A 26077-nucleotide genomic window follows, 5' to 3' on the forward strand; every position below is an offset into this window, starting at 1 on the left:
TGGCCCGGCGTGGTGGAGCTCTGGAGCCTCTGCTCCCCTCCTTGGGGACACGCCTTAACCCTGTCCCTGCCGGCCCCTCCTGCCCCTCTGCCGGCCCTGGAGCCGGCCCTGAACACACAGGCAGAGCATGCAGGGGCTGAAACAGCAGCCAGATGGTGACAGGCTTACAGAAACTCCCCTGGTGCTGGGAAATGATGCACTGAGGGTGCTGTCAGAGTCATTTGTTCCTGCAAGTTACAGATGAAGTGTTCTCCCACCTGAAATAAGAGTCTCTGTCCTCCTGTCCTCTCCCGGCTTTCTCGGGTTTCTATTGCCATATGTTTAACCTAAACTCTCTTTTTTTGACTCAACGCTATGTTCACATTTTCATTTTTCTCTCGCCTTGTCCTTGCTCTTTGTCACTGGAAGGAACAATAAACGAGGAAGGAAGGAGCTGGCTGGGATCGCCCTTGGGCTGGGCTTTGTTAACATCAAGGATGACCACTTGGATTGTCTTAACCCCGAGTTCGAGTTCCTTCTGACAAACCAGGCTGTGTGATACCTTCAATTCTCCTTCTGAAGAGAAGATCTCAAATGCTTTTGTACATGAGAAAGAGAACAAAAACCCCTTCAAAAAGAACCAGGAACACACAAAGCCACCGCTGGCCACTGATGTTACACACATTCTTCCTTCTTTTCTTCCTTTGCAAATGAAGGGCTGCAGAAAGCAGTGCAGTAATTACAGCCCGCAGAAATGGCTCGGGTTTTCCTCTGTGGACAAGCACGACAAAAAAATTATAAAAAATCATTTTTACCAACACAGCTGGTGTTCAGATGAAATTATGTGGTTAGCTTTGAAACGATATTAAAAGAGAAATTTTAATTAACCTGTACCACTGAGTCAGAAGATAATATCTGATGCATCTAACAGGCCTGCAGACAAAATATGATAAAATAATTATTTGCAATTAGATATATGCATTACAGACAATGTTGTAATTAAAATGTACTTAATGTCACAGGAGGTCCTTTATTATCAAAATAATTTGTAGAAGGACCGTGGAAACAATGTGATGATTATCCTTCCCTCTGGAAAAAAAAATCTTGGAATTTGCCAAAAGCCTGAAACATTCCTGGGTTTGGAGCAGACACCGGCATGGCCCAAGAGCCGAACTCCTCTTTCCCAGTGCTGAGTCCATCTGCCCAGGGTCCATTTGTCAGGGTGTCTCTCAGCTGCAGAGCAAGAGCCAGGTATCAGTGAGGGGAAAGCGAAACTCCAGTTCCAAGAGGATGCCACTTCACACTGCCACATTCAAATCCTCACTGTAATGAGCAGGCCAGTGCTCTGAGGCTTTTTGGAGTTAGTGTTTCTTCAGGGAAGTAGTTATTTCTTCGTGAAAATATTTATTTCTTCAAATCGTAAATAATAACGGAAATTGGCGCAAAATGTACTGAACTGGAGGGATGGCTGGAGGGGAAACACCTCCCCCAGTATATCATCAGCTGTGTCTTTATCTCCCCTCGCTTCTCCACTTCCCTGTTTTCAGGAGAACAAAGAGAATGTGCTAAAGCTGCTTTGGGATTTCAATGAAAAATAATGAGAATTCATTGCTAATTAGGGCTCCAATTAAAAAAACTGATCTTTGCAGCGACACTGTTAATGAACTTGTAAATTGCAGCTGCAGGCTCGCATCCCTATGAACATTGCCTGGGTTGGTTCCATGTGTGTGTGTGCAGGAGTGGTGAGTGGAGGTGTCCACGGCGCTGGGGAAGTGGGAAATGCCAAGGCTGAGCATGGGGAATTGCTGAAGGCGAAGCTGAAGGTTTAGGTTACGATGGCATTTGTCCCACAAAGTATTCGGCTTTGTAAAGCAGGAGAATGGTGATTCGCTGTGCATTTTTGGTCAGTCTTAATCTAATCAGAAAATTGATTTATTTATTTATTTAATTATTTGCTCGTGGAGCACAGTGTTGAGAGTGGCAGACAGTCACAGGTACTCAGGGTGAGCCTCTGCTCGTGACAGCAGACAGCCAAACGGTGCGGACTTGCACCTTTCTGCCCTCTCGGGCACTGAGATCAGGATGAATGGCTGCCACGACCTTCCCGCGTGGGCTCCCGGGGCAGGGAAGGAGGAACCTGCGGAGGATTAAATGAGACTGTAAATGTGCCGGGAGGTGGGGGGGAAATCCCGTTCCTTTTGTGCAGCTGCTGCTGCAGGTACAAGCAAACAGAGGCACCCCCGGCCCTGCTGGAAGTCCAGCAGCCTATCCACGGCAGCAAAGCCCCCGGGCCTGATCCTTCCTCCCTCGCTCCCGGCTCCCCAGCATCGCAGGAGGAAACGTCCCTGTGGCATTTTGTGCCAACACTCTGTTTTCAACCCCTCCCTGGAGAGCAGTGTGAAACCAGAGGAAGACAATTAGAAGGGGTCTAAGAAACTCCTGGAACCTGACCAGAGGTTGGAGATGGCAAAACACGGATAAAATTCACGTGAATTGTACCATCTTCCTATGAACTAACAATGAAACAGGATCCACACAGTGGGTGACGTTGGCAGGTGCCTCTGGAGATCACCTGCTCCAGTCTCTGCTCAGGATGGGATGCCCAGAGCAGGGAGCTCAGCACTGTGCCTGGCTGGCTTTGGAATGAGTCCAAGGATGGAGACTGTTTAGCCTCTCCAGACAACCTGGGCCAGTGTCTGGCCGCTGCCAAAGGCGGTTGGTATGCTCAACTGGAATTGCTGTATTGCAATTTGGGCATTCTCCCCTTTGAAGGAGGGTTGAAGAAAAAAGTACAGAGCAGGAGGGATGAAGTGGGACATGAATGTCAGGGGTGAAGGAGGGAAGTGAAGCATTTCATCCTTGCTCTGGTATTAATTTTTTCTGTTTCATCCGAATGCATAGATTTTATTTAGGGAAGTGTGTCACAGCTGATGAGATCCATAATGGAGCCATTCAGGGGCATCTCTGAACATGCACTTTTCCCACATATAAAAATGTACCTGAAATTTTGAAAGATGGAACACTCATTTGCCAATTTAAAAAGAAAATGGAGAGAATGAGAGAGAAAAGCTCGTGGAGTTGTAAATCTTCACAGAAAACCAGTGGAGAAGCACATGTACGTTTAGAATGATGTTGACATTTCTGAAATCAGAGATATGGTGTTTTATCTAAATTACACCAAAGCCTTTCAAGATAATGTGCTGTGTAATAGCTGCAGTTTTAGGCACTATTTCATTTTCAATTTTCTGTACAAAAAGCATGATTCTTATCCACAATTCCAGCTCAGTGTTTGACAAATTATTAGCATACGCTGCCCAACTGCACCTAGTGTAGGGAGAGTTGTATTTGAGGGGAAGAGGCTACATCTCCCCCCTGCCATGCACTGGCTTTGCCAGCATTCCATGTTATCCAGAGAGGAGGCAGAGGGGGCAAAGCTCGGGGCTGGGGAGTGGTGAGTACCTCCTCCTCCTGTGTGCACTCCTGCTTGAACCTCAGGTGTGGTGCAAGCCCTGTGTCCCTCCTGGCATGTCCTGGCACTCAGAGGGCCCCCCGAGCTGCTGAGTGCTCCAGTAACCCTGATAATGCGGTCACACATCCTGCACAGGCAGGTTGTGCTGATCTGAAAGGTCCTAAAGCACCACAGAGCAGCAGATGAGTCTGGGCTGATGGGAGAATGCCCTCAAGAGCTACTCAGGAGCCTCTGGAGGAGGTGCTTTGGTGTTTCAAAGTGGGTCCTGACATGTGCCCCCCGTGCCAGCTGCTCCCTCTGCGGCGCTGGCTGCGAGTGCTCCCCTGTGAGGCGTGTGCTGGGCTCACCTTACAGGACTGTTCCCTTCTCTTGGGCAGCTGAAAAGGTATAAATCCTTTTGACACCCGCCTGGCATCAGTGGTGGTGCCGCTGGCACGGCCTTGTCTGTTCCTGGAAGCAAAGCACCGGGAGCTCTGGAGAGCAGGATACGGGTGAACCTCTCCTGTATCCTCAGGGTGGTGGGAGGTCCCTGTAATCCTGACCAGTTCCTGGTGCCCAGGGGTGTGAGAGGTGAAATAACTACCTGTCTTCAGGGAGCCTCCTCCTTTCTTGTGGGTATCCAAGGGAACCAGCATGTGCTGGAGCAGGATGCCCTTGGAGGGGCAACGAGACAGTGTGACCCCACTTAGTCAGTTCCTTGGCCCAATGCTCTTGTTTCCAGCATTACTTGACCAATATTCTAGAAAATATTAGCAGTGTGGGGAAGTTCTTTCCCAGTTTTGTGTGTCACAGGGCACAGGCGTGCTCCATGCTAGTGGTGCTGAGTAAGGGAGCCTGGAGCCCAGAGTCAGGAATTCTGCTTAATTCCCATGCAAAGAGCAAGCTGCCCTGACAGAGCTGGAAAGGGTCTGCAGATCAGTTCGATGGAAGATACCATGGGCTTCTCTAAAAGGCAAGATTTCCACTCACATCCCTGGCTGTGATGGGATGGAGAGCCTGCTCCCTCTGCAGGGAGCTCCGGCTTCCGCTGCATGGGTTTGTCCTCAGTATTAGAGGGAGGAAAAGTCCTTTCTCCTCTGAGAAGTCTCTTTTGAGATAGCAGTGGATAAAATCTGGAAAGATGTTATTTTTTACATACATGCTGCCAGGTCAGTGATCCTCAGCAGACCGGGGGATGGAGGTGGAGCCGCTCCCAGCTGGGATCTGCGGAGCGGGAGCAGGAGATGGCAGCACACCTTGTCATCAGCTGGGCCAGGAGGGTTTTCATGACAACCATATGGCACCAAAATATAAATGAAACTCTACTAGGAAATTAAATTCAAGGAATAGAAATAGTTTCCTTGGCAAGCCTGGAATAATGCTGGCAGCACTCGGACTGGTTGCTAAGTGAGGGGGCAGAGCAAGGAAAGGGGAGCAGTGGCTGTGGTTATTGTTGCTGCCTTAACAAATATATAAGGTAATGAGCCCATATATTTAAACTGTGTGGGATTTCTGTGCTTGGAAACAGAGTAAGGGAACCAAGGTCAGAAGAGCCTTGGGATGCATCTCACAGGTAATCTGTCTGTGGTCAAAACAAATGCCTTTGTTTCGGCTGGTCACTAGGAATGGCTATATAAAAATATGTAACAGAGTGCCAGGGGTTTCTGAGCAAGGTTTAACTGGGTCCCTGCGCCCTGGCAATGGCAGCACAGCATCAGGAGGGGAAGTGTTGTAAAGAACAGCTCATTGCTGGCTCACAGGCAGTGCAAGGGAAATGGCTTTCATTAATTCCTGACTGATCCAGGCTCCCCCAGGATGGAGGCAGAGCTTCCCTCCGACTGCAGCGGGTGTGGGATTGAGCCCTGCAAGTGGCCCGCTGGAGGGCACAGAAGGAAATGGGAATTGCAGTGTTTTGGTCCTAGTTATGAATGATTGATGGTATTTATTTGTCTTCACCAAATGTTCCCCAGCTCATTGGAGTTTGCTCTTTTATACACACCCACCCAATTTTGGGAATAGTCCGTGCTCAAACATATCTGTCTGCTCAGTAAGAGGGACTGTGCTTAAATCCAGTGAAGAATCAGGTGCCAGAAGATCTTCAGAGAGGAGCTGGGGGTGTTTAAGCTTCATCCGTCATTGCAGTGTCACAAAAGTAGAAAATACAGGGGGAGAATCTCTGGGGAAAAAATAAATCTGAGGTTTGAGTCTGGCATAGGCTTGAGGGTTGTTTTGAAACAGTGTGACTTTGACATGCAGCAAAGAACTTTGTGTTTGGGATTAGTGTAGGACAGTGAGATCACAGCTGGACGTACAGGGTATGTTAATATTGTGATTTGTGTCCTAAAGAAACCAACCTGGACAAAGCCAGACTCTCGTGTCTCAGAGTTCTGGAGAACACTTCTCTGGAGGATTTGTGCCATTCTGGGTAATCAAAATGATTAACCCACACAGAGAACTTGCAAAATTAGATCTCTCCCGGGTCATTAGGCCAGACACTTGTGAAGCCAGAAGGGCTACAGAAATGGCTTGTGGTATAAGAGGATACTTTTAACTACCTGCTATAGCTGGTACTCCTGTAGAACACTGTAATTTGATTTACTCTTTGGTTTTCTGTCCTACAGTTGTTGGCAGCTCCCATATAGACCCCTTGTTTTAATGTTTATTTGCATGTTTAATTACTCTATAATAGCACAATAATTACCATGTAGCTACAGAGGAATTACATGGTTGTCTGTACTCTGTAAACCAGTGTCAACCCCCTCTGCAAACAAATAATTACGCAGCCAACATACCTGTTTAACTTCCACAGGAATTAGCAGAGGAACGGGAGAAGTGTGAAACATGCAGTTGCTGGGTTTGTAATTAAATATTTATAATTGTTTTATAAGTAATGTGCAAAAATTCTTCAGTTCCTTGATTTCTTTTCCTACTGCCATGTTAGACGGATACGAACTGGAACCAGGGAGAACACTGCTATGGAAATAGAGCTGCCGGAGCTGAGCTCTGTGACCGCAGGCAGCGTTACTCCAGAGCCTGCGGGTTGCGGTGGGACAAACGGCGGTGTTTTTAACACCTTTGCCGTGTGCTCTGCCCGCAGCTGTGAGTGCCGGAGCTGCTGGCGGCGGGAGGGACGCCACGAGGTGGCAGCGCGCACCAGGGAATGGAGCGCTGCAGCGGGCACCGGGGAAGGGATGGACCGCGCCGCCCGCCCGGCCATCGGCCAGCCGCGACTCCGCCGGCAGCTGCTCAGGTAGGGCTTCCAGCGCCTTTTCCCTTTTCAGAATACCAGTTTGTTTTTCCGAGGCTAAAGAAGAAGCTGTAAGGGTGAACATCTCCACCTACTGCATTGTTTCACGCCGGTGAATGTCTTCAGTAAGCTCCTGTGTTTGCTTTAGCTTCAAAAGGCTCCCTGTGGATTATTTGGAAAACATGTTGCCTTGTGTTTCCCCTTTCGTCCCGGGGGATCTGCTTGCCCACAACTGGTCACTGTGCATCCAGTGTTGCTGTTGCTCAGGGTCCTGGATATGGAAAGAGCCTTCCAGATTCTGACCCAGCAACCCCTTTGCTCCCCTTTGCCTGGCGTGTGGTGGGGAATGTTTCCAGACCATGAGCAAGGAAGGATGTGTTTCTTGAGTACAGCAGGACCTACTGATGTGCTGTCCGAGCAATAATGTACTGGTGATGGAGACAAACTGGTTTTATTCAGTATACATCAAGTGGCATGTCTGGATTATCCCCAGGGATGCTGGGAAACAAAATCCTGCACAGTGCTTTCTCCAAAAGGGTGCTGAGTTTGTTTCCAGTTGTGTTGCTTTGGGAGGGCAGAACGGGCTAAATTCAGGGTAGTTCTGGGTTCTGCTGGCCCTGCAGGAGCAGTGTGTGCCCAGCTGTGCCTGTTGCAGCATATGGCACAGGACAGGGCTGTGCAAGGCAGGGGATCCCGGTGGGATCCTGGTGGGGTGTCAGAGCAACCCCTGACCATCTCCTGCACTGGCCATGGCCTGAGGAACCCCACCCACAAACTGCTGCTGTCAGGTCTTCCCAGCAGGCCTACTTCTTGCTCAGCCTCATTTCTCTGAGGGAAGGAGGATACTTGGCTCCCTGTTTTTTTATGAAGTCAACTCATTTATTTGCTCTTCAGAAAGCTTCTTTACAGCCCCTTCAGGACCAGTGGCGTGTGGCTGTGGGACAGGAGGCAGCTCCGGGGCTGAGTGCTGTGCCAGGACGGCTCTCCAGCAGTGGGGATGTCTGCAGTCCAACTCTGCAAATCCCCATCTGGGGGAGGCAGCAGCAGGATTCAGAGTCTGACTGTTACCTGTGCCCAGCCCAGCCTGAAGCATTAAGACATGTTGGTGCAGTGCGAGGGGAATGTTAATTTGGCAGAACAAATGCTATGAGTTATTGTGTGTTTGCTAATTTGGGGGCTGCTGATTGCCCCCAGAATGTCTCCCAGACTCTCTGCCCAGGAACAGCCCTGGCTGTACTGCCTGTAGGCACCAGATGGCATCACGGCAGAGCGCTGGGAGCTGGCAGGGAGCACAGGCAGGACCAAGCTTGGCTTTGAGTTTTTCTGGGCATGATTCCAGGCAATAATATCTTTTCCTACCAGTTGTGAAGGATCTGAACTTTGGTTCGCATGAGAAGCTTAAAAAAGCAACTGTTTATAAACTCGAGTCCCTCCTGTGTCCCTCCCAGTGCTCGAGGCAGTGCAAGGCTTCTGAGTGGGCAGGGACTGGCCCTGGGAGCCCCTGAACCTGCTGTGGGGCTGGGGCTCTCCCAGCTGGACCTGGAGCTGGGGTCCCTGCCTGGTCCCTACCTGGTCCCTGCCTGGTCACTGACAGCGTGAGGCAAGCAGGGCTCTGAGGACATCACGCTCCGTCTTGGCCACAAGGAGAGCAGGAGCAAACACCTCGGAGCAGCACTGAGCACAGTCGGTACCAAGCTCTGGGCAGTGCTGCAGAGCCTCACTGGCACATCTCCCACGGCCATCTTCTGTGGGTGGTTCTGCCCCTCTGACCATTCTGCCATGTTTTCCAAAATGTGTCGGTTCTTCTGCTGTTTGAGGGTTTGTATGTGCAGTTGCAAAGCTTTGAAATGCAGGGTGGTGTCCCTCAGAAAGCATTTAAGTGTGGGGTTTTTTTCTGTGGAAAGAGTCATCCCTTTAATTCTGGCTCTCTGGAGATGACATCAGTGCAAAGCCAGGATTTTCCCTGCACAGCCCCTCAGAGGGGCAGGTAGAGAGGAGAAGTTGCACACTGCCAATGTACCACTGAGCTTTCAGCCACTTGATTTGAAACAAATGGTTTTCCTGTGGATTGATAAGGGCTCTGTTCAGCACAGAAACAAACAGCAAAGCTGATGTTCTCTCACACACAGTTGTGTCCCTCAGAGGAAAGCGAGCTTCAGCAGCCCAGATGATTTCCAAAGGAGCCGTGGGGCTGGGCGGGGAAGTCAGAGGCGCTTTCCTGAAGAATAGAGCCCGTAGTGTCTGCACTGCAACACTGCTCCCCTTCTGTCCGTCTGTCTGTAGCTCTTTGTTATGTCAACATCTGTAGCTGTGAGTAAATAGCAGCAGGGCAGAATGCAGCTTGTGCTGCCGCAGCGCCGGCTGGGCGCGGGCCAGGGCCCGGCGGGAACTGTGCCACCTCTGTCTGCAACCGGCAAAGGCACGGAGAGGGCTCCAAACCCCTGCACTGGGATGAATGGCATTGCTTGGGGCTCCATTGACTGTGCAGTCCAGAACAGCCTCTGTCAGTCCTGGGCAGACGCTGGGTTGCTGCAGCTCAGCACCTGAGGCTGCGAGCGTGGCAGGGCACGAGCGCCCGTCTGGTTAGTCTGTGAAAAACATCCCTGTCTTGTCAGCTCCCACCAGGAATCTTTTGTGCTCTGCTGGTTGTTATTTATAAAAATTGTAAATATTTGTCATTGTATAAATGCTCAGAACTATTAGGAGAGGTGATTTTAGCAGTAAGGACTGTAAAGTGCTGCTCTGCCTGACTGGTGCCGCCTGCTCTCAGCCAGCTGTGGGCAGAGGGGCTGTGGAGCTGATGTCAGAGTGAAGGAGAGGTCTGTGTGGAAGCAGGCAGTGAGGGAAGAGCAGGCAGAGGGACAGGGGCTGCGATGGGGAGCTGCTGTGAAGGGCTTTCCCAGACCCCAGAGATGCTGAACGGGAGATGGACAGTGAGGGGCTCGCTGGCTCAGCGGCTTCCAGGGACCCCTAAATGTCACCAGCTGCAGGAGGGACACAGTCTGGGGAGATGCCTTCCCTGAGCGCTCTGCTGAGCACCGGGAGCAGCCTCACAGGTTCCCGGGGCATTTCCCTGCTCAGGGGGCCGCTAATGAGCAGGTGATCAACTGTGTCAGTGCAACCTCAGAGCTCTTTCCACTGCAAAAATAAGGTCACAGCTACTTGCCAAGGAATGCTGTTGTGAACTGTTAGCCAGGCTGCAAGAGTAAACTTTGGAAGTTGCGCTTTGTGTCTCTTCTCCCTTGGCTGCTGTTGTATCTGAAGTCAAAATGCTGTTTTCCCTGGAGCTGTTTCTGGCAGCCCTGGTCTCTCCGGGCAGGGATGCTTTCCCTGGTCCTGCTGTGTCGGAGCTGTTCTGCCTTGCAGGCTCGGTGTATCTCCTGGGGAGGTTCACCTGCCAGGTGCAGCACCTCAAGGCTGTTGGGCATCCCTGCTGTGGCCCGAGGTGCTGTGCAGACTGAGTGGTGGGAGCCAGTGGATCCCAGGGTGCCAAGGAACACGTTGGGCAAAGGGCAGGCAGGATCCCAGGGACCTGTCCATGGCCAGGCACCAGTTCTGGGCATGGCAAAGGGCTGGAGCTGGGGTGAAACGTGCTCAGATCAAATTTTGCTTGCACTTGTGGTCAGAACTTGTGCTGGAGCTGCCTTTGAACAGAACCACAGTGCCAGTGGCTGGGAGGCTGCTGGGGTGAGCAGGTTGTGCCACACGCTGAAGGGCACGTTAACACCACAGGTCACAGAGGCTGGATCAGCTGTGCCACCATGGATGCACAGGTCTGTGCATCCACATGTCCCTCCTGCCCAGCAGGTGAGAGGCTCTGGGGTCCCTCAGTGCTGCTGGAGGAGTGTCAGCCTGAAGGAGATGTGGCTGGGTAAATATGCTCATGTTCCACTATTTACACAACACTTAATTATTTTTGATAGGTAATTAGTGTTGTCTGTTTTGATGGTTTTACATCGATCTGATACGTGCACATGTGGAGTAGGGTGTACACCTTCACCTGGTCAGGACCTTCACCTGTCTTTGTTCTGGTGGGTTCAGAGAAGCTGCGCCAGGCCCACCAACCCTTCTCTTGGTTCCAGCTGATTTTTTTCCTCCTTTGGAGTCTTGACAGTAGATTTTGCTTCCATTCAGCAATAAGGGCAGACTTAAAAGCACAGAGGACCGTAAGGAATCTCATTGCACTGGAAGGTTGGGTGCCTAATTGCCCTTTGTGCCATTAAAAAAAATCTCTCCATATGTGTTTTGTTTTGTTTGTGAGCTTTTCCCTCCCCACACGGGCAAAAAATCGATTGATCAATGTTTGTTACAAAGTTATGAACAAACGTCTCCGGGCTCTTTGCTGCATTGATGTCTCGCAGTGTGTTCTCCTTGCTAACAAAATTAGTTGCAAAGTCAGCAGGAGGTTGGGAGAACAGAGCGTGGGGTTTGTTTGCATAGCACACAGCCTGGCTGCTGCTTAAATAACAAACCCTGCCTCGCGCACACATCTGACCGCGGCTGGGCTTGGGTTCTGTTTTAGGAATTGTTGTTTGAATAAAAGGTCATTTACTGCCTCACTGAGGGGAAAAACAACAGCGTAAATGTACAGTGGTGTGCAGCACACTGGGGGTTTTCAGTGGGGCACAAAGGAGGTGGTGTGTGGGAGCTGTAAACAGCCCGAGGGCACAACCACGTGTGAGAGGGGCTGGGGGTGCCAGCTGGGGTGTGTGGGGCTCACACCTCTGTGGGGAGCTGGGGTGTGTGGGGCTCACCCCTCTGTGGGGCACAGTGCCAGGGGGAGCTGGGGTGTGTGTTCCTCCTGGCAGCCCTGCTTCCCCTCCCGGCTCAGCTGTGATGAGCCTCTTATCTCCCGTACTCCTACAGCCTTTATCTTTCTCTTCTGCTAAATTTCAGCCTTTAAGTCTCGCAGTAGTATTAAGCTGTCTTATGTTTTGCTTTGCTCACCTTCAATATTTACATGTTATTTTTAATGTATGGAAACAAACGTGTGCCGGGAACACGGTCACAAAATGCCATTATCGCTTCCTCCCACCTCTTTCTGCGGCGTTTCTTGTGTTTCTGCTGTAACAGCAGGATCCCAAAATGTGCCAAATGAAGAGATATAATTTTAATTTATGGGAGTTCTTAAAAGGCTCCTTTAGGTTCAGATTAAACCCTACTGCAGGTTCAAGGGAAAGTTTAAGAAAATCAATTTTCCCAGGCTAAAAAGAGCAAACCCACTGCAGTGTATATAGTGCCCTTTGTTACTGGAATCAATAGCTCTGTTCCCAGGGCTGAATAATCACTTTTTTATATAATGTTAGTAGACACACAGACTTATCTCCTCCAGACTTTGTTGTTGAACCTGCAGTAAAATATTTTTGACTGTTAACAGTTTCTTGCTCTTATCCGTGTTTAATTTTTTCCTGTATCTGAGCCTTGCTCTGAGCTTGAAATGGGGTGATTATTCCCTGCTGTGGCACTGGCATGGAGTATAGAAATGTTTCAAATTAATGTTTTTCCAAGAAATCATAAGAAGTGTTGAGCATGCCAGTAGCTAAAGGCAGCATCGTTTGGGTCTGGTTCTGGCTGGGAATGTTTTCACTGCCTGTTCCAGAGTGCTGGAGTGAGGGGACACGTGTCCATCGTGCCAGGAGCCGTGTTCTGGGAGCAAAGGGGTGTGAGGAGGAGCTGATTGCTCCTGGCCTGCCCTGAGCTGGGGGGCTTTTCTCCCAGTGCTGTGTGGGCTGCAGATGCCGTGAGGAGCTCCATCCCCCTTGCCCTCCACGGAAGGGGGGATGTTCCTCCCAGACATTCCCACCCCTGAAGGGGATGGGAGCGTTCACGGAGCGGTGGTTACGGACCTGTAGCAGGGTGGGTGTGCAGGTACCTGTGTGTTAGGGGTGCGACGGGAGGATGCTCTGGCAGGAGGCTTTTAATGCCTCTGATGGTTCTGCCCTCTTAATTAGGATATTGCAAATCGCCTTGCGAGGACACGATCCCTCGGAGGGCCAGGCCGGACGCGCCTGGGAAGGGCCGGTGGAACAAAGGGGTTTGCTGGTTTGTCTCCGTAATTCCGACTTATTTCCGCTTTGTGTTTGGAGCATCACCTTTCCCACTTACCCCCAGCTCCATTATTAGCCAGGCATTCTGCGGCGATGGCGAGCGCGGCCGTGCTTGTCACAGATAATGGTTTGACATTTCAGATCACCCACGGCTAATCAGCCGGACGTGGCGGCACATTGCAGCGGGCCATTAGGGATGTGTGGCTGCCACTCTGCCTCGCTGCCGGGGCACGTGGCAGGAGGGGAAGGGCTCCTGCAGGGCTGGGGGTCATCCAGCAGTGGGCCCTGCTCCGGTATGGAGGTGTGGGGAGCACCCAGGCTTCCCTGACAGCAAGGGGCTTTCTCCATCTCCTGAAGGGCTGCAGTTGTGGAGACCTTCCACCCAAAAGGATCTGTGGTTTCCACGGCTGCCTGCCTTTCTGACTTTCCAAGGGGTCTTCAAAGAAGCCACACACTGTTCCCAGTCTCTCTGAAATCCTCCAATGTCCAGGGCTGGGGACCCAAAAAGCAAGAACAAAAATCAAGAAGTAACTGTCTCTCTTCTCAGGCCTCTTGAGTGGCAGAGTTGCTCAGGATATTTCTTAAAGTGTTTAATATTGTTGACTGCTGAAGAAACAGGATTTCTGCTCAGGTGCTGGCCAGGCTTGGCATCTGCAGCCAAGTGGGGAAGAGCTGGGTGCCCTTTGGAAGCAGTGGACCTCTGCCCCAGGATCTGGCATGTGCCTCTCTGGGCTCTGATTTTGTCAGACACCTTGTTCTGCAGATTGCAGGGCTTCCTTGTGGCTTTGCCTTTCGGGAGCTTTGCTGCTGCAGAGCACGCCCAAAACATGCTGAATTGGCAGAGAGGCAGGTGAGGTCTCTGCTAATCTCCACTTAAATCTTCAAATGATTGAAGTATCCAGTCTCAGCGATGGCACGAAGAAGTTAATGTTGAGTGTGGTTCCTCCAGTGCCCACTTAAAGATAATGTGTTTTCATGGACACAGTTCAGCACATAAAAGACAAGTTTCCACCTGGTTACAGCACCTTGGAGTAAATGATGAGTGCTAGGACTCTTTTTTTGCTACATTTTTTTCCTCTTCAGAATCAGTGAAATGAAAGTTGTTTGCTGTGGCTGGTGCTCCTGTAACTAAACGTTGCTCAGCATCTGGCTGAGCTCATTGCAGAGAAGGTGCTGGGTGTTGGCAGAGCTGACCTGGTGCCGGCTTTGTGCCCAAACCAGTGACACTAGGACCAGGGGCTGGATCCACCCACAGCACACACCATTTTCCTGCTCTGGACAGGGAGGTGTTGCCGTGCTACCTGGGCTTGTGCTTGTAGATCCATCAGAACTCTCCAGTGCACAAAGTCCAGAGGCATCCGCAGCTCGGGCTGGATGAAGGAAACTGTGGGTGGATGCTGAGGATGTGAGGAGTGAAGGTCTCTAGTGTGTAGTGGGTGGGAAATCCCCTCTGGGGTGTCCCAGCATGTCCTGTTCCATTGCCAGAAGGATTCCTGGATACCTGGACTGCTTTTGGCTGTCCCGTGTTACTCTGACCAGACCAGTTCTCCCTTGTCTGTGCCCAAGGGAAATCACCTGTTGGGGAGCCAAGTGAAATCCCAGCTGTCACTGTGGGTTTGTGCTGCTCCCACACTCCTGTGGTCTGCTGGCACCTCCAGCTAATGGAAACACTTGTCCCTCTGTGCTGCCTTCCATAACTGCTCGAGTTCTGGGGAAAGAACAAGGAGAAAGCACGAACGAAACATCTTTGTTTTCTGGGATTTCTCCTCATCGGCTTAATTGCAATAACATTTATATCACATAATATAGTGCAGCAGGGTTGTAATTTTCCTATCATCCAAATTGCAGGCTGAAAATGGTGTTACGAAAGGACTGTAGAGACTGAATTGCTGCTTTCAAAATGACTCCTGTTAACTGACAATGTGACCGGCAAATGGCTCCCCAAGGCGGGATGGCTGGAGCGGCTCCCGCCCGGCGTGGCTGAGCACGGCTCGGCACTCGCTGAATAAAACATTTGGACCTGAAAGCAACTGTCTCCCTTCAAACACGCCTGCTCCTTGCAGGAAAGCGGGGACACGGGGATATGCCTGTGTCTGCTTGTTACTGAAGGAAATGCAGTTGAAAGGCACTTTTGGAATTCAATTCCCACTTCATTCATGAATGTTTTTGTGTCCCTACAAGCCCCATCAGCTTCACCTGCTCCTTGGCTTTCCTGGGGCTGTGGTTTCAGTGGTGTTCATGTGCGATACCAGGGGCCGCTTCCCAGTCAGATGAATTAGAGACTCATTTGTGTAATTTAGGTCCTTGATGAAATGCCAGTGCTTCACCTCTGACCTCTGAAATCCCTGTCTGCCTTGGGAAGCAGTGAGACAAGGGCTGGAAACTGCTTGGACCATCGGTGACACATTCTTCTACCTCTGTATTTGACTTCAGGCAGGCTGTGGAGCCCCCAAGTCCATGTGTGGCCAGTAAATGACCAGTGAATGTAACGTGACCAGTGCCTTTGATACATTAGAATAATTCTTATTTATTGTTTTGTGAAACACGAGGGTGGTCACGCTCAGAATGAATGCAGGCTGTGAAATTGCCAATTTAATTAGTGGGGTTTGTGAGGGTACAAAAAAGTTGCGGAACTAACTTGATTTCCCACTGAATAGTCCCACCCTGTGTGTGTGGGCATGTGTTATAATCTCCATCTTGCTTCCAGGCTTAGTTTTAGCTGTCAGAAAAAAAAAATCTGATATTTGAGTCTCTTTTGAACTGTTGTATCCTGTTCCACAGCACCATTAGGGTTTCTTTTTCCTCCTAAAGATCCCAGGCAGGGTAAGTTTAGTACAAGGCATACGGTGGCTCTCACTCATGCTCTGATTGGTCTGTAAATGAGTTCTGTAAACGTTACTTACAGCGAGTATTAAGCTCCTTTTGCCAGATAAAGTAACTAACTGTTCTGGGAGTGAAGCCTTCTGCATGTATAATTCTGCCACAAAAAGCCCGAAGAGGCTTTTGATTATTTAAACCTTAATTTTTTTTCTTCCTTCCGTGACTTCTCCCTGGGAGAACTTTTTTTTTTTTTTTTTACACCACCAGAGCCAAGGCCTTAAAGTTTTGAAGCACCAGGTGAAGAAAGCAATTTCATGCTTCATGCCACCACTAATGTCCTGTTGTAATCTGCAGCCAGCAAGGCCCTTCCGCTGGAGTTGGGGATAATGAAGGGTTTAACTTTTCGGTGCTGTCAAATTAGTTGGGGGAGCGCGACGAGGCCGCTTCCCGTTTGGGCTGCGGAGATTGTGGGGACAAACAAGTGAGCATTACAGGTGATCCTCTGCCTGCACCGAGGTAGAGAGCTCCCATTTATCGCCATCAAATGCATTAAGCTGGGAGTCAAAGCCCTTCGCTTTCTGCTCCCCGCGAGTCTGGACCAGAAGACAATCAAGCCATAAGGGTCATTTTCTGCATGAGCTAACCTTTTCCTCTCGTAGGGTTTGAAGCCTTTGTTGACAATGAGATGCTCAGTGGGAACATTAAATTAACACTTCATATTCGTGGCTGTAAATTTACTGGCAAGCTGAGGAAAAGTCAGGGAAAACAAACACTCCATCATTTCTGCTTCATTTAGCTGCTGAATGGGGACACTCTCACCTGCAGAGAAAAGAGGTCAGGGCAAACAGGGATAATTTTAATCTGACTCTCAGCCTAGTCTTTAGTGGCGGTGGATTGTGTTGCGTTCTGCGCTGAAAGTAAAGGTGAGAGCGAGGTGAGAGCAAGAAAATGGATAAGTACTATGTGAAATGCTTCGGAGACCTTGTCGCGGGCAGGCAGGGAGGGACGGCGGGCTGGTTACTACGGAAACTAGAGGGCTAAATACTATTAATTTTGCAAACTACGGAATCAGTTTGCTCTCAGATAATGGCTGCACTAAGATTTCCCCGTGCCAGCCAGGAGATAGCACCGAATTCCTCCGCTGAAGGCTTTAAAAACGAGCTGGTTTTCACTGCGATAGCAATGCTCGATGTGACTCCATCCGAGCCGTGTGTTCCATGTCTCCTGTCTCTTTCCCAGGTCATGGCGATGGCTTTCAGGGCTGATGGGCAAATAACGCTCGTCTGCTGCAGCGCTGACTAATGTGACAGCTCTGGGCTGTCACCAGCTGTTAGTGTGTGTGACATCGGTGCCCCAGCTCCAGAAACATTCAGCGTGTCTTAAAAATGGCTGTTCGTGGGCTTTGCCTTATTCTGCTGGCAGATGAATTTAATAAGTTCTGCAGAAAGGGACACCTGAGTTCTGGAAAGGTGCTTGGGAACATAACACATCTGACCTACAGTGCTTGCATCTGCTGGGGCTGCAGAGGCCTCGTGGATCAAAGAACTGTTAGTAAAAGGGTTTGGGTACTTGGATTATTTTTGGTGGGTGTTACTGCTCTGGCAGGAGATGATGATCTTGTTAGGGAGCTGAACGGACCACCGGCTGCCCAGCAGGGCTCGCCCGGAGCATCCCGCTGGCCCGGCCGAGCATCCCGGGGCGGCAGGAGCTGCAGGAGGGAGGCAGAGAGGAGAAGGAGATTAAAGCTGAGACAGTGACAAGCCGATAATAGGAAACCCTTTCAATAGTCGTAATCCTTGGCGTGCAAGGACATACAACAATGCTTTTGTTCTCAGATTCAGTTTAACTTTTGGTTCAGGAGTAAAACTTGAGGTGACTCGGAGCGGCCACATCTCCCACGTCAGGGGTTCACAGCCCGACCTCCTGGCAGTGCTCCTTCACAGCCACGGAGGGAGAACACGGGCATGTAACAGGTGGAGTGGGAAGCACAAGGTGATTCTCAAAAAGAACTCTCCTGTTTGTGTTGGGGTGGTTGGTCCTGTTCTGGGGTGGCCCATCCTCTGCTGCAGTGTCCGCAGTCGGTCTGTCCACCCCCAGCACAGCTGGAAGCATCATTAATAAACTTGTCAGAGCACTTAGGAGAAAACAGCCTTCAGCAAGAGGTGAATGGTGTATGGACACACAGCCCTTCCTGAAGGTCTGAGGCAATGAGAAGAGACTTGTGTGGACTGGGGACATTTTTATGACAGAGATGTTATGGGGAGTAGCAGTAAAGATCCTTAAAGCAAATTGGGATGAGGGGGCTCAATTGACTGAAAAATCTCTCTGAAGGAAGCCCAGAGTTGCTGGGAATACTGTGCATGGCTTCTCCCCAGCGCCATCCATGGGATGGGCTTCGCTGCCTGAGCTCACCGTGGGTGCAGAGCAAGAGTTGCTTTGCCTGTATGAAAATATTACCACTTATTTTACTGGGCTCCTCAAAGATAAGGCTGAAACACACAGTGCTGCCGTCGGGAAGGGAAAATAAAGAGGATCAGGCACGACCCCCACGTACACGTGATAATTTTTCGTCTTGGCTTATCTTGTAGGAATTACAAGATACTGAGTAGGAAATAAATCATAATGTCAGGACCAAATGCCATTTTCTTGCTTGGTGTGATTTGCAGCATCCCGGTCAGACCGATAGGTTTTGTTCCCTCGCGCAGGATTCTCCCCTTTAATTGAATTATACCCAGTGAGTGAATGGGATTCATTCTCTGAGATGCAAGGAAATTACCATTTGATGAAACAATGCTTTACTCCTCGCTCACCTGCACAAACATCCTTCAGGAAAGCTATTATGCAGATATCCTTGATTACAGACTATTGTTCCTTCTGATCTCCGTCTGGTTTATCACAGCCAGGGATGTACCACCGCCGGGGATTGTGCTGGGAGCGCAGAGAGCATCTGAACTGCCCTGGGCAGGGCTTGCTGCCTGTTCCCTTAGACCCTCAAAAGAGCCTTTTGCTTCCAGTCCTTTAAAATTCTCTCTGCTGCAGCAGGGCAGTTGTCAGGCAGGTACAGTCAGTGCATTGCAGGGTGTGCCACGGCATCTTCAGTCACTCCTCAGGGGTGGGGCATTGTGGGATAATTAATGCTGATGACCGCCAGGAACCCGATTTCCTGCTGAGCCGCTACCTGTGGTGATCGGGAGTGATGGAGAGATTTCTGTGCTCACATCTGTGTCCCTGCCACAGGTGACATGGGGAGGGTTACTGCAATTCCAGGTCTGGAGTATTGACTCCTGGCACTGCAGCCACAGGCCTTTGAGGTGCATTCCTTGGGCTTGGAGTGCTCAGTGATCTTTGTCTGGAGTTCAAACTTGCACTTAATTCCTGGTACTCACAGTTGAGAGGAAATAGCCTTGAGAGGGCAAGGGAGAGAAGCCAGTCCATATAATCATGAATTTCCAGCTGATGCCATGGTCTGGGGGGGGAAAGGCTGATCCCTGAGCCTTGTGTTCTTGGGGCCAGCAACACTGAGGTGTCTCTGCAGGAGACAGCTGCCTTGTGGAGGAAATGCATAATGTTCTGAAAATGACAGATTAATTACCTTGAATAAACTGGCCTTGACAAGCTGCGAAGGTTTTAAAAACCACTTTCTCCGAGCCTTGAGCATGTGCCCAGCAATGCAGGTCCCCCTTTGTGGATGGGCTTGCTCAAGTGGGCTTCTAGTGGTGTTTGAAACACGAGCTGGGAACAAAATCTGTCTCAATCTACGAGGTGGAGGGATGGCAGCTAATCACATTACAGTGATGCTGCTTCTAATTAATTTACTGGGAGCAGCCACTGCTCTGTGCCATAATTAGCAAGCTGGTGCTGTGCAGGAGTTGCAGTGAATATGCAGAGATCTGTCTGTGTGTGGGCAGGTAGTGGGGGCAGAGGATCCCTGGAGCTTGGAGCTGCCTGGACAGCTGCTCCCTGTGGCTGGACTGGGCTGGGGAGTGGCTTTCTGGGCCTGGCTGCTGGTGTCGACTTAGTGCCTCCGCACTGATGGGGACCATGGAGTAATTCTGATTTGATGGGGCAGCAGCCCTGGTGCTCATTTACACGTCCCTGTTAGCACAGGTTCCTCAGTGGGCTGTTTTGCTGCCTCTGCACTGAACTGATGGTTTGCTGGGATGGGGGGTCCACCCTTGCTCCCACTCTGCCACTAACTTTCCATGGTGCTTCCAGGTGGAGAGCAAAGCAGGAGGTCAGGTCCACTTTGGAGTCTTGTTCTTTAAGCAGTGAAAAAAAAAGGTTCTTTTCAGCTTTCCTAAAACTTGAGGTCTTTAGGGAGTCTGCTGCAAGAAGTAGATTTGGAATCAAAACCAAAGTTCACCAGCTTCCCAGATGCTGGGAAGTTCAGGGACAAGCGAAATCCTCTTTCACTGGAGAGGAGTGGAGGGCAGTGCTGGCAGTGGCTGTCCAGCGGATGGCTGGAGCTTTGCCGTGCGTGCCCTTGGCTGTTGGTGGGTTTGGGGAGCGGAGAGGGCTGTGCTTGATCTGCAACGCACCCTGGAGAAGTTCAGGGGGCTGTCCAGGGGCTGTCCAGCGCTCCCAGCCCCCAGCCTGGCGCGGTGATCCCGGCCAGCGCCGCGTTCCTGCCCTGCAGAGCCGTGTGCCAGGCGGGAGATAGCGCGGCACCGCCGGGGGGCTCGGAGTGCCACAACTTCCAGCACACGCCCCTGGCTCCATTTGATTCCCCACAATAAAACCCGTGTTTGGCTCCCAGTCTAGAAACAGCCTTTGGAGAGAGATTGGGCTTTGGCTCGGGCTGAGACATGAATAGCAGCTGCAGCCAGCCTTCCAAGTGAGGAAATTACATTTTGAGGCTGGATAGGATTATAGGAACAGCCTCTTTGCAGCTGGTGTGTTCACAGAACTGAGCAAACTTTCATTTATGCCCCTTGCCTTGACCAAAGCTTAAGGGCTCGTCACCGCTCACTCCTCCAGTGCCTTCTGCAGCTGACAGAGAGAGAGGGCCCACGTTTTCCTGCTGTGCAGTGGGAATGCAATTTGCAGTGCGTAGCTTGTTTTCATATCTGTGTCTAAGGGATGAAAGAGAATAAATTTTGTCTGGGTGCACATGTCCTGCAATTAGTCTTGCACAGTAATCTGAGATTAGTAAGAGCTCAGCTAAAGTTGTGATGATTTTTAACCCCAGAAGGCAGGCCAAACTCTGAAAATGTTTAGGTTCCTGTCAACAAGTGCTGAGTGTGGAGATGTCTCCAGGGGTCATGGATAGTCTGCAAATGGTTTGGCAGGCGTGTTTCTTGCTGTGTAACAATCTGAGGTTGTTGTTTGAAGCCCTGCCAGCAGCTGGGCTGCCAGTGCCTGTGGTCGTAGTTCTGTCCCCAGGAGTGTGTGAGGGATGATGGGCTGGCCTGGCAACCCTGTTTCATTAGGGGTGAGGTTTGATGGCCACGGCGGAGGGGAAGGCTCAGCTCAGGCTGCCTGTGGGTTGGTGTGGGTGCAGTTGCTGTCCTGTTTGTGTTTTGCCATGGCTCCCGAGGCTTGGGGCGCTCAGGGTGCTGGATGTCAGTGGGCAGAGGCAGCATTCCTAGAGCAGGGGCTGTTCAGGACAGAGTGCATCCCTGGAGGAATGCGAATTGTTCTGCTGCCGATGTCTTTCCTGACCATGCAGTAACTTTGTAATTAGCTGGTTGTCAATTAACAAGCGAAACCCTTTTGCCTATTGAATGCTTTTCCACTCCCAGTATATTCTCTTTTCTCTGCTGCCTTTCATCTCTGTAGTCGGTGGGATACCTCTGCTCCAGCCATCTGCCCCTTCTCTCCAGGAATTGCTGTTGTAGCTCCTGGTCCCTTCCTGTGTCAGACCCAGCCCCCTCTGGGCTTGCCATACCGCCCTGTGAGTTTTCTTCCTCCCTGCATCTCTGATCCTGCTTTTCATCACTCTTGGCTGCCTGTCCAGCTCTTTGGGATCCTCTCCCTCCACTTCAGACACCAACATGCTGTTGCTCCATCCCAAACTCTCCCTCTGGCTGTGCTCTCCTGCTCTGCCATGGCACCAACAGTCCCTCAGTGCATCTCCTGCAGTCCCCTCTTTATTCTCTCCATCTGTGGAGTGTGTGTCTCTGGCAGGATATTTCTATAAATTCTTATTTGCCACCCTCATAAAATCCCCGTTCAGAGTGGGCTGGGTGGGGTGACCCAGATGCACAAGAGGAAATGTTTCATATCTCGAGGAGCGCCGTCTGTGCCCCCCGGCAGCCCCTCCCGCCCGCCTATCACATGTAGGGCTTAATGGGCTTAAGAATTAGAGCAGCTGCTTGGTGCAGAATTTATTGACTGACTGTGCATAACGAGGGGAATTAAAATCCTAATTGGCTGAGCTGCTCCCCGTCACTTGGAGAATTTTTACTTTTCTCGGGGCTCGCTGGTTTTATCCGGGCTCTGGGCCCCTTCCCTCCCTCCTGCCTCGCTCAGGTCCACAGCCTGCCCAGAGAACCAGAGAAGGGCTGTGCCACTGGCCAGGCACTGCCCCCACCTGTCCCCTGTCCCCTGCCCAGGACAAAGCTGGGGCATTGCCCCAGGTTCCTCCCAGGCCACCCCTGCAGGGGCTCTGGGGACAAGCACAGGGGGCAGCTTTCAGAGGAAGCGTTTTTGGTTGATTGTTGGTGTCACCCAGCGCTGGTCTGGTCAGGCTCTAGTGTGCCTAGTGTAGCTCTGGCCACCATACCCTCCTGCTGCATCTCCTGGGAACTGGAGCCAGGCCTCTGCTCCAGGCTCTGCTGTGGCTCCCAGAGACCATGAGAGGCTTTCCCTCCTGCATCCCTTGCTCTTGGAGAGGCTGAATGGGCACGGAAATGGCCTCACTTAAGGCTATGTCTCATTACTACATTAAGTCAACAACCACTTGAGTATCCAAGGATTTTGATCAAAGCTAGATATTGAAAGGGGGACAAAGAGTGGCAAACTTATTTGACTTCCACTTGTTTCCAGAGCCTGTTGAGCACTCGGCTGTTCTCCTCACCGGCCTGAAGTGTGTTCCTGGGAGAGCAGCCACCTGCTCCCTGCTCCTCCGTGGTCAGGAGAGAGGCTCCAGGCTGAGGGGAGGGAGGTGCCTGTGCCTCACCTCTGGCATCCGGGAAGGAGAGGTGAGGTGCCCCCCTGTCCTGTCCCTGGAGACAGGGACCCTCCAGAGTGACCATCCTGCAGGACACACTGTGAGCACGCAGGGATACATGTGCTGGCACAGGCACCACAAGCTGCTGGGAGCTCCAGTGTGGATAGTCCAAAAAAAGGCAAATCCGGATTCCTGGCTGCTGCTTGGGGTTCAGTCAGATCTCTTTAATTCCCTTTCTCCAGTGTGAGGAACAAGCCAACAACTGTCTGGCTTCTCCTCGCTGCCTGCAGCGTCCTCTTAAGGTGTGGAGTAATTTCTAGTGCCATCCTCAAACTGGTCCCAGTGCAGACTTATTGAGGGACCTGCTTCAGGAGGGGTTTGCCACCAAAAGAACGCGGAATTTTTGGGTGTTCCCCTTGCTGTGCCCAGTTCCCCCCTCTCTAACACAGATCCTCCTCTGCCTTCAACAGCCTTGCTGAGGCTGTGCTCCTGCAGCCTGTCAGTGCAGCTCCCAGCACACCGAGCTGCCAGCACAGCAGCAAACAGTCTTTGGGGCTTTTTACATGGAAATCGATGGGAATTTCGGGGTCTGGTGGAGGCAGGAGCGAGGGGTTTTACTGCGGCTGAGCGTGTCCTGCTCACCCCTGCCTCCTTAGTGCTCTGTACCTAACGATGCTGCAGTAAAAATAAAAGTAATCTACAGTAAATGTATCCTGGCTCCCTATTTAATGATAAAAACCCCTCAGTGCAATGAAAATAAAGTGTTAGTGAGTCTCAGCAGTGTCTACAAAGATGGTACTATCTCTTGGATTAATATTAAGTCCCCTCCAACAATTCTCAGTGTTATTTGCAGAGGGCTGGAAAACAGCAAGAGGAGCAGCAGCCTTCATGTGTTTTTTTTTTCCTTGCAGGCACGTCTGGGCATCGTCACTCCGAGCTGAATTAGACCTGTCTGAGCTTTCACCGTTCTGTCACAGAAGGAGCAAAGGAGGCAGCAGGGCTCGGAGGTACTCCTGCTTTGCATTAAACCCCACTTTTGTTACCATGCTGGAAACCCTTTGGAAATATGAAAGCAGAAACCTGTTCTCGCTGTGGCTGAAAGGCCATTGAAAGGCAGAGAAACCCCGAGTTTGAGGGGGGACGTCATGGTGAAGGCAGAGTGCAGCATGGGAATCTGCATTCAGGAGGGAGGAAAATGAGGGGTTTGGGCAGAGAATAACTGATAGGTGCTGTGAATTCATTAAACGTAGGCTATAAAAGATACACTACAAGGTTCTGGTGACAGACCAACAAAGCTTTTTCTTCCCCTTCATTGTTTCTACTGTCACAGGATCCTCACAATAGCGGATAGTTTAGCCTTGTACTCCACGGTTCATTATCTATTCTTCTATTTATTAATGCATTCTTGGGTCTTAGTGATGTGATAAACCATCCATGCTTTTCTTTTGTGGTTTAATAGGATTCTTCTAAAACCCCCTCCGTGTTTACATAACCTTGCAATTCACAGTTATCTATCATTTATTTCCTACTTTCTGCACACCCGAGGGGCGTTGAGCCCACGGGCTGTCTCTGGGTTGTGCTCCTCGGAACAAAGGTTTCCACACAAACCAGGGGCTCCTCAGGAGGGCTGTCCCTCTGCAAGGGAGAGACGGAATCCAGGTTGGGTGGCACTGGGAGGATCCTCCATCCCTCTGCAAGCAGGTGGTCAGGGTTCCCGAGGGTCTCCGGTAGGTCTCCTGGGGGTCTCCCACCAGTGGGAAATAAAGAACTCGGTGCTTTCTCTGGGAAAGGCTGGGGCTCCTTTTCAAGAGCTTGGCTGCTGGTTTGATTCGCTGGTCAGCAGACCTGGGGCAGAAACCCCTTTTTGGGCATGGAGGTGGCAGCCAGAACTTTCTTCATTAGACAGCCTTTGGAGAAGGAGCAGCAGCGTCACTGCTGGGCTACTCTCCATCAGAGGCAGAAAATCATCTAAATATGACACCAAACCTTTATTAACCATACCGGGAACTGGATGCGAGACCTCATTTATGATTTCATTCATAATCCCTTCAAAATGAGTTGGTACCAGTATGTGATAAGTGGATTATGTGTTAGGCCCAAGTAAAGCCAGACACAATTAGTGCTTTAATAAACCGGTTGTATGCATTACTAACAACTAAGTCATAAGGGAATTGGTGTATTTACAAACCCTAATTAGTAGTTTGTTACTGTGATACCAAATTTAAACAAATCTGTAGCATCACTGACCATCTGGGTTAGAAATCTCTGTTTTGAATTTAATTAGGAAATAGTTGTGACAGAAAATTGGTCCTTATTAGTTAGCTAACGATCAGCATTGCCCTAATTGAAATGAAGAACTGGCTGGCGGGTTTGTGAGATGTTTAGATACAAGCAGAGACAATCAAAAAATCTTCTCTCACTTAGGACTTTGTACGCTGTGATGATTGATTAAATAACATCCCCCTGATATTTTAGCAGCTGAAATGCAAATGACCCAGTTATGAGTGTGCATGATAAAAACCTGGCAATTAGTGTTGTGCATTTCTGGGTTTGCTTTAAGCAATGGTTGTGAGGGAGCTGGCCTGGGCTGGGCGGTGTGGGTGCTGCGGGGCACTGGCTGTGCCTCCACCCTCCTCCCCCATGCATCCCGAGGCATCTCCCATCCCGGAGCAGAGCCAGGCTGCCATCGCTGGTGCTCTCCCCAGAGAGCAGCTTGGCACTGCCACAGCACAGCCCAGCCCTGTTCTGGCACCCCTGGATTTTGGTGGGAGTTGGCTGTGTCCACACCTGCAGGTCTGGTCTGTGCCGAGCAGGTTGGGGGTGTTCAGTGGCTGATCCGTGGGGGAGAGTGAGACTCGGATCGTTTCCTGGAAGCACTCCCAGGGCAGAAGTGAGCATCTCAACCTTGCCTCCAAAATACAGACAGTCCCTTTAAAACACAGGCTGTGCTTCTTAATGAATTTGCACTTCCTCCTTTTATAGTTCTCCACAGGACTAGGGATGTTAGGATTCCTGGTTAGCTTTCCAGATGAAAGGAAACACACACTGGCAGTAACACACAGCCCAGTGCTGCTGTTGGAGCAGCACTGGATACCGAGGAACTCTTTCTGTCTTGGAACAGACAATGAAGTTTCTGTAGGGGCTTTAAATCACTTAATGTTGAAAGGAATTCCCCGACGGCTTCATCAGTCACTGTGTAAGATTGTTAGAGATCTCCACCAGCTAATAAATTTGATTTGGGGGTTTGTTTGCTGGCATTTGCACAAACCCTCCGAGAACTATAGTTACTGTATTCCCATACAGTATCTGAATTCCGAATTGAAATGCCTGTTCCCCTCTCCTCTGGGAGGGGAAATAAACCTTTGCCGTAGAATATGAATGTCGGTTGTTTTTCTTTGTAAGCCGGTGCATTATTATTTGAGGAG

The 26077-nt window shown here is 50.5% G+C and overlaps 1 protein-coding gene across 5 annotated transcripts in view; it reads left to right on the forward strand.

Moving 5' to 3' along the window:
- Positions 1-26077, forward strand: part of LOC126640190 (uncharacterized) — a 71786-nt gene that overhangs the window by 6440 nt on the left and 39269 nt on the right. For 4 of the 5 annotated variants that reach the window (XM_050315780.1, XM_050315779.1, XM_050315778.1 and 1 more), the window contains exons 2-3: positions 6525-6677; positions 23564-23659. In XM_050315780.1, coding sequence (XP_050171737.1) covers positions 6525-6677; positions 23564-23659 — 249 coding nt within the window. The remainder of the gene's footprint in view (positions 1-6524; positions 6678-23563; positions 23660-26077) is intronic. The other variant, XR_007628950.1, reaches the window with a different exon arrangement.

Source organism: Myiozetetes cayanensis, unplaced genomic scaffold, assembly GCF_022539395.1.
Source record: "Myiozetetes cayanensis isolate MyiCay16 unplaced genomic scaffold, myiCay2020 scf2-11, whole genome shotgun sequence".
In the NCBI taxonomy this organism is placed as follows: Eukaryota; Metazoa; Chordata; class Aves; order Passeriformes; family Tyrannidae; genus Myiozetetes; species Myiozetetes cayanensis.